This window comes from Nicotiana sylvestris, chromosome 3, assembly GCF_000393655.2.
Source record: "Nicotiana sylvestris chromosome 3, ASM39365v2, whole genome shotgun sequence".
Taxonomy (NCBI): domain Eukaryota; kingdom Viridiplantae; phylum Streptophyta; class Magnoliopsida; order Solanales; family Solanaceae; genus Nicotiana; species Nicotiana sylvestris.
This window is the reverse complement of record NC_091059.1, coordinates 7722824-7736045: the sequence shown is the minus strand read 5'-3', so window position 1 is coordinate 7736045 and position 13222 is coordinate 7722824. Positions and strand designations below refer to the sequence as shown.

The 13222-nt window shown below is 39.0% G+C and overlaps 2 protein-coding genes across 2 annotated transcripts; one reads left to right on the top strand and one right to left on the bottom strand.

Moving 5' to 3' along the window:
- Positions 1 to 740: 740 nt before the first annotated feature.
- Positions 741 to 2930, bottom strand: LOC104238019 (uncharacterized). Its single transcript, XM_070168722.1, has 5 exons — positions 2754 to 2930; positions 2275 to 2642; positions 1219 to 2173; positions 964 to 1053; positions 741 to 872 (listed from the first exon to the last, which is right to left on the bottom strand). Exons 1-5 carry the CDS (start codon positions 2928 to 2930, stop codon positions 741 to 743), a joined length of 1722 nt encoding a protein of 573 aa, XP_070024823.1.
- Positions 2931 to 6440: 3510 nt separating this feature from the next.
- On the top strand, positions 6441 to 9035 carry LOC138887013 (uncharacterized protein At1g10890-like). Its single transcript, XM_070168721.1, has 3 exons — positions 6441 to 6590; positions 7250 to 7340; positions 8203 to 9035. The coding sequence occupies exons 1-3, from the start codon at positions 6441 to 6443 to the stop codon at positions 9033 to 9035; spliced, it is 1074 nt and encodes a 357-aa protein (XP_070024822.1).
- The last annotated feature ends 4187 nt before the right edge of the window (positions 9036 to 13222 follow it).

Sequence of the window (13222 nt, the reverse complement as noted above, 5' to 3'; positions counted from 1 at the left end):
TGAGTTAGATGTCGCTGAAAAACACTTTTTACCATAGTACCTTTCCTTCTTAACATAGCAAATCATCGAGGGACCAGGTTCCTCTGTGCCATTTTGGAGATTCTACTGCATCTCCTTCATCCTCCTGCTTGACTTGACTCATCAGATCAGTCTTTCCATTTGCAATATCTATAGCTTTACCAGGAGCATTTGTGAATTCTCCATCTTCATCTGCTTGGTTTTGTGACCCTTTTTCCATCATTGTTGAGAACAAAACATTTGCATCCAAAGGCTCTCGGGTAGGTCAACTTGTCTTTTCTCCCATTGAGCAGTTCATAGAGAGACCTCTTGAGGAGGGACCTGATCATGTATTTGTTAATCAAGTAGCAAGCAGTGTTGGCTGCTTCAGCCCATGAGCCAGGTCCTCCATAACCAACTTGTTCACAAGTAGAAACTCACATGCCCAGTCATCTTCACCATAATTCAGCATCATCATTAATGACACTTAGGCATGTTAGATCACACCGGGAATTAAAATCAGTAGTGTAGACATTCTTGTATATTTTGGCCACAAGCACCACCTCACTAGTCACAATATTGGTGACTGTGCATATCTTGGACACGAATTCCACTTTACTTCCCTTGTCATATATCTAAGAAACACTCAAGAGACTTTACTTCAAGCCATTGACATAGCACACGTTTTCAGTTGAGTGAGCGAGTGACTTTCCAATCCTTCCTACTCCTAGAGTGTACCCCTTTTAGCTATTTCCAAAGGGTAGACTCTCTCCTTGCAGGGCCTTAAGTGAAAGGAGATCATTTGTACTTCCAGTCATATGCTTTGAGCAGCCGCTATCCATGTACCATTGTAGGTTGCTCCCTTTCACTTTTCCCTGCACAAGAGAGTCAAGAGTTAGACTTAGGAACCCAAAAGAGTTTGGGTCTCTTGTAATGATAGAACGGGTGGATCAGACTTCTTTTTGCCCATGCAGGCAACACATATTTTCTTTTCTGGGAACCAGGTTCCTCATCAATATGCCTCTTTTCAACAACAACTTTATTTTTCTGCAATGACTGAATTTTAACTTTACAGGAGTCCTTATAATGAGAAAAGGGGTGAGTGAGGGCTCTTTTGGTCCAAGCAGGCATTATATGTTTTTTATGTGAAGGACCAGGTTTCGTAGCAGCAGTTACGTTTTCAGCAAAAACCATATTTTTCTACAACGACTGAATTCTGACCTTACAATTTTCTTTAAAGTGTCTAGTGTTGCCACAGTGAGTGCAAAGCCAATTGTCAGGTACAATAACATACTTGCTATAAGGGTTATAGGGAGTCTTTTTCATTTGGAACCTGATTTCCTTCCTGTTTCCCCCATTGTTTGTGTAAAAGGCAGTGATAGCATCAGAGGACCAGGTCCACTTAAGTGATTTTTCAAGATCACTTTTCACTCTTCCTAGTTCTTCTTGAACTTGTTTGTTTCTCTCAAGCTCAGCACACAGACTAGACTTCACTGAATTTAACTCACTTTCAAGCTTAATGTGTGCCTCACTTGCAACTGCCTTTCCTTTTTGAGAATTCTCAGGCCTACTTTTCATTTTAAGTTCCCCAATTGTTTCCTTCAAGTTTACAACTACCACCAATAGATCATCTCTCTCGTGCTCAATGTTAGCATTACTCTTAGTTAAAACCTCCTTTTCTTTCTTAATACTCTCAATGGTTTCCTCTAAGTCTACAATGGAAACTCCCATATAATCCTTCTCTTGTTCAATGCCACCAATTTCTTCTACTAAAGAATTCTTCTCATTAATGAGGTTGTGATAGGCATCAATCAACACATTTGCTAAGGACATCAATTTTTTCTTAGAGTAAGTTTTCAAATTTCTTTGAACATCAAGAAAACTTACCTCATCTTCCTCCTTGTCCTCATTATCATTAGATTTGGCCATGAGTGCAAAGATTAACTCATATTCTGAAGATCTATTGTCATCAACCATCATATTTTCACCTTCAGATTCATTAGAGGAATTTCCCCAATCAACTAGGGCTTGCTTCAACATGTTGTTAGCATCATCTCTTTTTTTGAACTTTCTATCAGGGACCTGGTTCTTTTTAGTGGCCTTTTTAGTGTTGGTTTTGTAATGATCCTGCTTATGAAGAGGACAGTCTTTAATGAAGTATCCAGATTTTCCACACCTATGGCAGCAATCATTTTCTTCGAAATTCCTGCTGGAACTTCTTTTCTTTGGAATCCACCATTTTTTCGAATCATTTTTTGGAATCTTCGAGTGAGATACTCCATGTCGGAGTCATCACTACTTGAGTCTTTATTGGCAGCCTCGAGAACCAGGTTATTCTCCTTCTTGGGCTCTCTTCTTTCCAGATCCTTTTTTCTCTTCATCTCATAAGTATTGAGATTTCCAATGAGTTCATCAATGGTCAGTTTCTGCAAATCCTTGGCTTCAGTGATAGCATTTGCTTTACTTTCCCAAGAACCTGGTAAAACACTGAGTATTTTCCGAACCAGCTTGTTTCTTGGGATGATTTCACCAAGGGAGTGAAGCTCATTGATAATGGAGGTGAAACGTGTGTGCATATCTTGAATAGACTCATCCTCCTTCATCTTAAAAAGCTCATACTCAGTAGTAAGCATATCAATTTTGCACTGCTTAACCAGAGTAGTTCCATCATGGGCAGTTTGAAGAGCTTCCCAAATCTCCTTAGCAGACTGACAAGCTTAAATGCGGTTGTACTCATCTGGTCTGATGCCACAAACAAGAATCTTCTTTGCCCTAAAATTCTTCTCAATAGCCTTTCTATCAGCATCGTTGTACTTTTTTCTTGTTTTTGGGATTGTAACTGTTCCCTCACCAACAGTTTTCATGGGAACAAAAGGCCCATCACATATTGCATCCCACAGCTCTGAGTCTTCAGCCATAATGAAATCATGCATTCTTATTTTCCACCAATCATAGTATTAACCATTGAAATTTGGTGGTCTGTACGTTGATTGTCTTCCTCGTGATTTGGTGGAGCAGCCATGTAGATACTTTCTAAGTATTAACCTTTTAGAAAGAACCCGCTCTGATACTAATTATTAGAAACTTAGCATCTACCAGACTATATAGAGAACCGGGTTCTCTATGAGTTTCCTCTGAAAATACTAATGAACCAAACTGTATAGCAATATAGTCCTATATCAGCTTGGTAAAGTGCTAACTACTAAACAAGTATGTAAATGATAGACAGGATAAGTTTCCGCTGTGTAGAGAACCAGATTCTCTATAAGTTCCCACTGTAAATAATAGACTATAAAACCAACCAGTATAGGGAATCAGGTTCTCTAATTGTTCCCACAGTAGCTCGGTAGAAAGTAAAGAACACAGAGGATTTTTACGTGGAAAAATCTCAACTCAAGGGGACAAAAATTACGACCTATACTTGTAGGCTTTCAACTTCACTAACTTGCAAACCCTATTACAAGCCATTTTGTAATGACTCTATTACAAAGAATTCAACTAACTTGTGGTACTCTTACCATAAGCCATTTTGTGACACCCTAGTTACAAAGGATTTTACTAGCTTGTGATGCTCTCACCACAAGCCACTTGTAATAACTCTATTAAAAGCCACTTTGTAATAACTCTATTACAAAATCTTTACAACTCGACTAACTCTAGCCAAGACACAAACTTGGAGGGTTTGTGATTTTAGGTTTCCTAAAACAGCTTCTAAGAAAGCAAGATAGGAGTTACAATTGAAGAACAAATAACAAAGACTCAACAAACCTAAGGACTTAAGACAACTTCAATCTTGTATCCGGTCATTGAGGTTGAAGCAACTTTGTTCTTGAGAGAGATTGTTGCAAGCACTTGAGAGAGGATTTTCATTTTCTGTATTTGCAAGTGTTGAACCTAAATATTGTGCTTTGCATGAGGTTTATACTACACAAGACATTACATTAGTGATGTCAATTCACAATGGTGATGTCCAATCTCAATGGAAAGTGACTGTTGCATGTCTGCTGCACTATTGTAGGCATTCACTTTCTGCAGTTGCTTTCCAACTGTACAGTTGACTTATACTTCTGTCAGGGGAACACCAAGGTATCAGGTCCCTAATATGGTTCCTGTGAATCTAAATCACATTGCCCAGATTATCTTGAGTCGATTAACTTGAATTATTGTACCAGCTATGTTTTAGGTCCTTTATCTGGTTCTCTCATGAAGTAAGTTGTTTTACCTTCCTTGATGATATTTATACGTGTGTGACATCACTTAAAATAATGCAAGGTAGGTAAAAAAACCTTCCATAGAAAGTTGACTGATGCACTGTTCTTATGTAGTAGCGTGTGCAGGCAGTAACTTTCCTGCTGGAGAGTTGACTTCATACAGTCTCCTCGGAAACTGGTAGGGACCCGTTTCCTCAGTTGTTCCTTCCACTCTAAAGAGTTGAGTTATATCCCAACTTGGAACTTTGTGATCTCAAGGTCTTGTAGATGTGTAACAGGTTCTGTATCTGATTCTGGATGGTAAGTTTGTTAGATCATCAAAACATAAAGTAAAGTACTTATGCCCAAGGTACTTGTAACCTATCATTGTTATAGTGGACGACTATTCCAGATTCACCTCGACTCTATTTCTTAGAACCAAGGATGAAACCTTTGAGGTGTTTGTTGCATTTGTAAAGAAGATCCAGGTGAAGATGAGCAATAATGTAGTATGTATCGGGTCTGACCATGGTACAGAATTTGACAATGCCAAATTTGACGAATCATCTGCTGAAAATGGCATCACTCACAATTTTTCAGCTCCAAGGACACCTCAACAAAATGGTATTGTGGAGAGGAAGAATAGGAATCTTGAAGACATGGAAAGAACAATATTGATTTATAGTGGCATTGCAAAAAGTTTCTGGGCAGAAGCCGTTAACACTGCATGTTATTTGGTGAACAGGTGCATGATCAGGTCCCTTCTGAACAAAACCTCATATGAACTGCTAAACGAAAGAAAGCCCAAGCTAACACATTTAAGGAACTTTGGCTGTAAATGTTTTGCTCTCAACAATGACAAGAAAGAACTTGGAAAATTCGATGCCAAAAGCGATGAAGGAATCTTTCTAGGCTATTCATCACAAAGCAAAACCTACAAAGTGTACAACAAAAGAACTTAATGTGTTGAGGAAAGCATACATGTGATCTTTGATGAATCTCACCACTTATGTGGAAAAGATTTACATGATAAGAGTGATCAAGATGGAGAACAGTAAACTGTCCCTGGTGATGTTATTGACATGGAAAATGGAAAGACTGATATGATGAGCCACGTCAAGGATTCAAACGAGATTGGTGCAACCATATCTCCAACAGATGGAGAGGAACTTGGTCCCTCAATCACAACAACTGAAGCTCAGAATAGAGTTGTCGATGTTGTCCAAGGCACCCCACATGCTGAGATGAGAAGCAATTAAGGTTCACATTCAGAAATACATGGACCTTCTCACAATGAGATTCAGGTGTCTAATTGGAAGCACAAAAGTTCAGACCCTCTTGAAAATGTAATCACTCATCTTGATTCAAGCATTCAAACCAGATCAAAGACAAGAAGCTCACTTGCCTTCTCATCCTTCCTCTCTCAAATAGAGCCCAAAAATATCAAAGAGGCATTGAAAGATGCAAACTGGATTACAATTATACAAGAAGAACTCCATCAATTTGAGAGGAACAATGTGTGGCAATTGGTTCTATGACCTGCTTACCATTATAGGAACCAGGTGGGTATTCAGAAACAAACTTGATGAGTTTGGAAACACAACAAGAAACAAGGAAAGGCTAGTAGTTCAAGGTTACAATCAGGAGGAAGGGATTGACTATGATGAAACTTTTGCTCCAATTGCTCGAATGGAGGCGATCAGAATCCTCATTGCATTTGCATCTTATATGGAATTCAAATTGTTCCAAATGGATGTCAAAAGTGCATTTCTAAATGGTTTTCTAAAGGAAGAAGTCTTTGTCAAGTAACTACCTAGATTTGAGAATCATGAGCATCCCGAGTGTGTCTTTAAACTTGACAAGGCTTTGTATGGGCTAAAGCAGGCTCCTCGCGCTTGGTATGAAATATTGTCAAAATTTCTTCTAAAAAATGGCTTTACAAGAGGAAAAATTGACAATACCCTTTTTTGAAGAAACGAGGGAGGAACCTACTCATTGTGCAAGTCTATGTTGATGACATTATTTTTGAGAAATGAATGACTCTCTGTGTGAGGAATTTGGAAAACTCATGGGGAGTGAGTTTGAAATGAGCATGATGGGGGAATTGAATTTCTTCTTAGGTTTACAAGTGAAGCAAACTCCTAAGGGGACAATGATAAGTCAGCAGAAGTACATCAAAGAGTTGCTGAAGAGATTTGACATGGAAGGATAAAAATCATTGATACTCCCATTGCCACAGCCACTCATCTAGACATGGATGAACCTGGATCCTATGTGAATGAGACCATGTATAGAGGTATCATAGGGTCACTCCTGTATCTCACAACAAGCAGACCAGATAATGATTTTAGTATGAGAGTTTGTGCCAGGTTTCAATCTAATCAACAAGAATCTCATCTGAAGGTAGCCAAGAGAATCCTGAGATATCTCAAAGGGTCACGAGACCTGGTTCTCTAATATCCCTTAGGAGACAATTTTGATTTAATTGGGTATGCTGATTATGCAGGCTATCTAGTAGATAGGAAAAGCACTTCTGGCATGGCACATTTCTGGGTTCATGTCTAATTTCATTGGGTATAAGAAAACAAAACTCAGTGGCCCTCTAAACTGCAGAAGCTGAATATGTGGGGACTGCCTCTTATTGTGCTCAACTGCTACGGATTAAGTAGTAGCTGGAAGATTTTGGTGTGTTTTCTAAGTGTGCCCTTACTATGTGACAATCCAGTGCTCTCAACATGGCCAAGAATCCAGATCAACAAAAGAGAACAAAGTATATTGATGTGTGACACCATTTTCTCAGAGATAATGTACAAAAAGGGCTCATATCCATGAAATTTTGCAGCACGGAAGATCAAATTGTAGACATATTCACCAAAGCACTAAGCAGAGAGCACTTTGAAAAGAATTGCTTGGCACTAGGGTTGATGAAATCAAGCTAAGGATCTAGTCCCTCGATGATTGGCTACAAAAGAATTGTACAGGTAAAATAGCTAAAAAGTGTTTTATGGCAAAGTCTAACTCATCTTTATACCATTAAAGGTAGACATGCATGATGATTACAGAGTAAACAAGTAGCTAATGCATTGCACGTTGGTCAAAGGATGAGGCTTACCTTTGCAAAATCTATCAGGGAACCTGGTTCCCTTGACACAGGTTAGTAGCTCCTATGTACTCTCATGAACAATTTTTAAACGACTAAAACGGTGTCACATCAGTCAATAGTCAGTTTCTCTTTTTCCCCGCTTTTTAAACCCAAACGTCTCACCTATTATGAAAGGACCCGTCTACCCAAAATTAACACCCATTCCTAACTTGTCCCCCTCTTAAATAAATCCACTCACAGTCATTTTCAAAACTGTTCACATCAAAAATCCAAAATTCCTCTTTTCCTTCTTCAAACCAAATACTCTCTTCTTCAACTCACTATACTCCACCATGTCTGAAACTCAAGAAACACAAAATGTTCCAAGCATCATCCCCACTATGTCTTCATTCGTTGAAGCATCAGTGATAGAGCCCACATTCCCCACTCCAACTAGTCCAAACCCTAAGTCAGAGACACAACCACCCTCTGTTTCCTTTCCAACCCAATCTAGTACTGGTTCTCATCGAAGTCGCAAAACTTTGAATCCCAAGAAATTTAATTATTGTGACCTCTTCTTTTGCCTCGCCGAAAAAATGGTATAAGAAGTTACAGTGGAGGAAGTAGAACATCAAGAAGTTTCTAGCCTACCAGTGGAGGAAAGATCTGAGAAAGAATAGGGTGTGGGTCATACCAGTGATGAATCAACAATGACAGCCCTAGGCCTTGTTTCTACAGGTAATACTCCTCTTATGCCTTCTGAAGTTACTTTGGAGTTATAAGAACAAGAAGCTATAGAAAATATGTTGTCCATAGCTACTGAGGAAATCTGGTTGGAGGTTATAAGGGTGTGTCTGAGTCTCAGGGGGAGGATAATGGTGCAAAGGTCGAGGGTAGGGAACTGGTGCCTATCGAAACTTTGGAACCTGACAGTACTATTGGGGAAGGGGGAACCAACTGAGGGACCTGATCCCTCCGCCCAAGAAGAGCCCTCTAGTTCTTCCCAGGTCAGTACTAATCCTGCCCCCTCTCCCCATTTCTATGCTAAGCCATTATCAATTGAAGTTCCTGAGATGAGATCTCTGTCTGAGGAGGAGAATGAGGATAGTCAAGAGGAAGACTATGACAATATGGCTCTTGCGAGCTTCATTAGTGCTAGGAGTAGAAAGGTAACTCCCAAGGAGTCAACTCCTAAGAGACCTATCACTAGGTTGCAAAATAAGGAAGAGCTTGAGTCTGTTCTAAAGAAAAACAAAGAAGAAAAAAAGAAAAGGAGATTGGTGAAAGATGGAAAGGTAATGCCTCCTGCACTAGTTGTTGAGGTTGATGATGAGGTGGAAAAGGAACCTGGTTCCTTGGTTCGTAAGTCCTTAAAGAAAGAGTCATCTGTGAGTGAGATGGGTGTGAGCATTGTTGAGGGTGAAAAATCTAGTGAAATAGTGGAAGAGGTGTCTGGTGAAAAGGTTGTAGATATGTCTGGTGAAAAACTAGTTGAAGAGTCTGGTGAACGAGTGGTTGAGGAGTCTGCTGAGAAAGTGTCCAAGAAGTCTACAGACAAAGGGAAGAGTATGAGAAAATCAGTGAAAAGAAAGGCTGGTTCCAGTGAGGAACCTGGTTCCTCAAAGAAGGCCAAGGTAGGTGCAACCCAGGATGTTGGCACGGAAAATTTGAGAAACCAAAAAGTGTTGTGGGGTCGTACATTTGCCTCTAATATTCTTGACCTATCAGGAATGCGCCAATTAGCTGACATTGTTGAATACCAATAGTGAACACATCTATTCACTAGTGACAGTCCTAAGGTTTATGAGGAATAAGTGCGCAGTTTCTATGTCGGCTTATTCATAGTTGAGGATGATAATATTTGTCTGAAAGTAAATGGTGTTGATTTTGTGATAGACACTGTTGTGTTGGGAACCATTTTCGGCGTACCTACTGGGGGGTATGTCTTTTGTTGAGGGAACTTTCTCCTCGAACTTCAGAAATGCCATCTTGAAGGATCAAGCAGTGCAACAAGGGGAACGGGTACACAAGAAGGCCCTCTCTCCAGTGTACCAACTACTGTTTAAATTGGTGAACAAGGTTCTGCTCCCTCGTGCAGAAAGATGGTCCATTACATCACAAGCAGACCTGGTTCTTATGAAAGCACTGGATGGCTACACAATTATAAATATGCTTGGCCTTATTGATAGAACACATAAAGAAGGTGGCAGAGTTTAAGGATGGTAATCATGGGCTGCCTTATGGGTTCCTCCTCACTAAGGTCTTTGAATTCTTCAAAGTCCCTTTAGGAAAAGCTAAGTGGGTACTCGTAAGTAAACCTTCTCCAAGACCATCCTCGAGAAGTGTGAATGCATTGAAAAGAGTGGAGGGGTTGGCAGCACTTCTACTATCTCTCAGTTGATCAACGCTCAGAATAGTGCCCCTGAAGAGATAAAGAAGCTAAAGGAAAGGAATGTCATTCTCGAAGGACAGCTTAGTCAGGTTCAGGAGGCACCTGGTTCCAGCAGCTCTCAAAGCACAAAGGTTGCCCGTCTGACAAAAGAAAATGCTAACCTCGGGAAACAGGTTGAGGACCTGAAGGAGAGACTGCTCAACAAGCAGGTTTCAACAAATGCTCGAATGGACATCCTTCTTAGAACCCTTGCCTCTTCATCTAGGCCTTCCCCTTCCGGTGCTCCCTAAAAAATGTTCCCTTTCCAGTGTCAAGTCTTAGTGTCTGTCCTTTGTTTTAGTTCTAATGATGTTTATGACTGGTACCTTTTTGATGTTTTTATTTTGTGGATGTTTGGTAACCTTGAAACTGCTGCTTGCTTAATTTCCAAAAATTAATTAAAGTTTTGTCTTTTTGTTGTATGCCTTGCTCTTATGCTCTATTTTTCACCATGATTGTATGCGCACATGTGGCATGAGTTAACCAAACTGGACTTTTTTTTGCTTGTTGCTTGTTACTAATCTTTTTAAGATGCCAAAAAGGGGAAATAATTGAGGGGGAACAGATTCAGGGGGGATACGGAATATGAGTATGTCATTCTGGTTCTTAGAGGGAACTTAAATTATAAGTTTGCCATCAATAAAAAGGGAGAAATTGATAGGTTTATATGTATCCTTGTTATATTTTGATGATCTAACAAACTTAACGTTAAGAACCAGATTGGGAACCTGTTAAACATCCTCAAGGACTCAAGATCAACAATCCTCAAGTCGGGGACATGGTTTAATTCTTCAGAGTCAAGAGAAACAGCAGAGGGAATAGATGAACACCAATCCCTTGATGACTGTACCAGTCAACCCCCAGACAGTTGTAAAGTTGCTACATGCACGTGCAACAGAGCAAACAGTGCAGCAGTCAACTTTATGGGGAATGTCTTGTACCAAACATGCTTACATCATTCAAATGATGTCACCTATGCAATATTAACATTCAAGCAAAGGTAAAACATCACTTGAATATTGAAGAATTATCAAGTACTCTCTCAAGTGAGCAATCAATCTGGCAAGTGATTCTCAAGAGCATCAAGAACAAATAACAACATAACAACGGACCGGTTCCTTGTATTAAGTCATTACATGTCCTTAGTTGTGTTACACCTTTGTTAAAGTACCTTACTTGTAATTCCTACTTAGCTTAATTAGAAGCACTGTGTAGGAAACCTTTGTGTTTGTGTCTTGTCTAGAGTTAGTCAAGTTGTATAACCTTTGTAATAGAGTTATAACAAAGTGGCTTGTAATAGAGTTGTTACAAGTTAGTGAGGGATTAAGAGGTTAATTCCTAGGTTACAATAGGTTGTAATCTGAAGTTTGCTTAAGTGAAGTTGAAATCCTACAAGGGTAGGTCGTGATTTTTAATCTCGTAAGCTAGGAGTTTTCCACGTAAAACCCCATTGTGTCATTTACTTACTGCAATATGTGTGTTATGTGGAAACTAATAGAGAACCTGATTTTCTATATACTTTGGTGGACCCTTAGTTTCTATAAGAAATTTTGAAAGGGGTATAGATGGTGGTGTTTAAGATACACCACTAGTCCTTGACGTTAATAAATGTGTTAAGAAGGTTGTAAATAACTTAGAAGCAGCAATTATTTTGGAATATCTGAAACGTAACTGAGACGCATTGTATCAGTTTAAACCAAAATATGCATTAGTTGGTCTTTTTCATTGATGCTTTTGTTTGTGCATAGGTAGCAACGATACCATCTTAACTTTCCAAGAGAAATTAGTATCAGCATATACTCTAATACAACAAGATATCCTAACTAGTACTAACTTTTCAATGTTAGTATCGAACATCATAAGAAATGTATCACTATAAATTTCAACAACTCAATTGCTTTGAGCAACAGCATCAATATCAAAAGAATCAAAGAGGGACTAAACTTAAATTTTGGATTCAAGGCAAAGAAAATCTCAGTTGTCTTGCTTTTCATGGTTTTTGCACTTTGCTTCTATCTCAGCACTAGTGAGTCAACTGAGAGTCATGTTGAAACTCTGGGAACCATTTAGTCAAGCATCTTAACCAAGAAATATACTGTGAATCTGAACTTCCCAAGAACAAGAAATCTGTTGACTACAGTAGAATGTCCTTGCCCTGATTGCTCTTGTATGACTAGCACAATAGATGAGAAAGTTGATTGTCCTTGTCCTGATTGTTCTTTTATGTCGGACTCAAAGGAAACAGATCAAGGCCATTGAACAAGAAAATGAGATATGAAACCTCCTCCATTTGAAAATAAGATTTTACAAAGCGAAAAGTTAGTTCCTGTCGAGTAAGTCTAGTGCTTCCCTTCTAAAACAAAAACAAAAAATGTTATATATTTGCTCTCGTGTAAAATAAATTGTGGTTCTTGACTGTTGTAACACAGAATAAGTAGTTGGACTTCTGTTTGCTATAAATAAATAATACTACTTCATGTTTGCTCCTATTTTCATGATTATTGTGAATCTTATGGTATTGGCTATTTGCCGCGCATCTTATTGTTCACACCATGCTCTTCACATTATAGGAAACTGAATATAAAACAAATTGACAAAATACATAAGTAGTCATCTCACCTGTAACCCAAATCCCTGTTACATATTTTTTGAGGACGAATATCAATATCATATTACACACGCAATTTTTTAAAATTGTGTCTGGTACTACTATTTATGTCAGATTGCACGCGTGTGTTTAACAAAAAAAATTGAGCGTGTAAAACCTATTGATTATCTGTCCAAATACTTATGTAAGCACACGTGTCTAAATCTTATTTTTTTTCTCCTTAATTTTCTTAAATTATTAGTTAAAAGATAAGAAAAAAATGTCGAGGTCCTTCTTCCCCACTTGGAGCCCTTGCCGTCCTGGGGATCCGGCGACAACCACAGCTCCCTTTTCTCTCCCACGCCTCCCATCGGCCATCTCCTCCCCCTTTCATTTCCTTTAAGTAGATCTCGTCCTTAACTTGTAACGTCGGTGACGACCTCAAGCAACGTAGAGACCTCCAGGTCGTTACATTCCCTGTTAGATCATGACCGACAAGGTCAATCTTCTCCGGCTGGGTAGAGCTCTCAGATCTTTCCGACAAGTTGGTGGTTCTTCGTTCAGGTCTGGTCTCGTTTGGTTAAAAAATGCAAACGATGGCGACCTCCATTTTCCGGCCACTATTACAGTGGCAACACCCTTCGGTAAAAATGGTGTTTCCATAGCAAACAAAACCAAGAAACCAATAAATGGTGATAAAAAATTTTAGAGTAGGGAGAAATAGTGGTAAAGAAGAATAAAAATGATGAAGAAAGTGGGTCTTCAAAGAAAGAGAAGAATGGAAGTATGGTGGTGCCTCTGGTTTTCTTATGAAAGAGAAAGACAACAGGAAAGAGAAACTAGTCAAGAGAAATTTAAGTATTTTATTTTTTTATAAAAAAAAAAATTATTAACACGTGTCACAATGTTATTGGTATGTGATATTACACATTCTG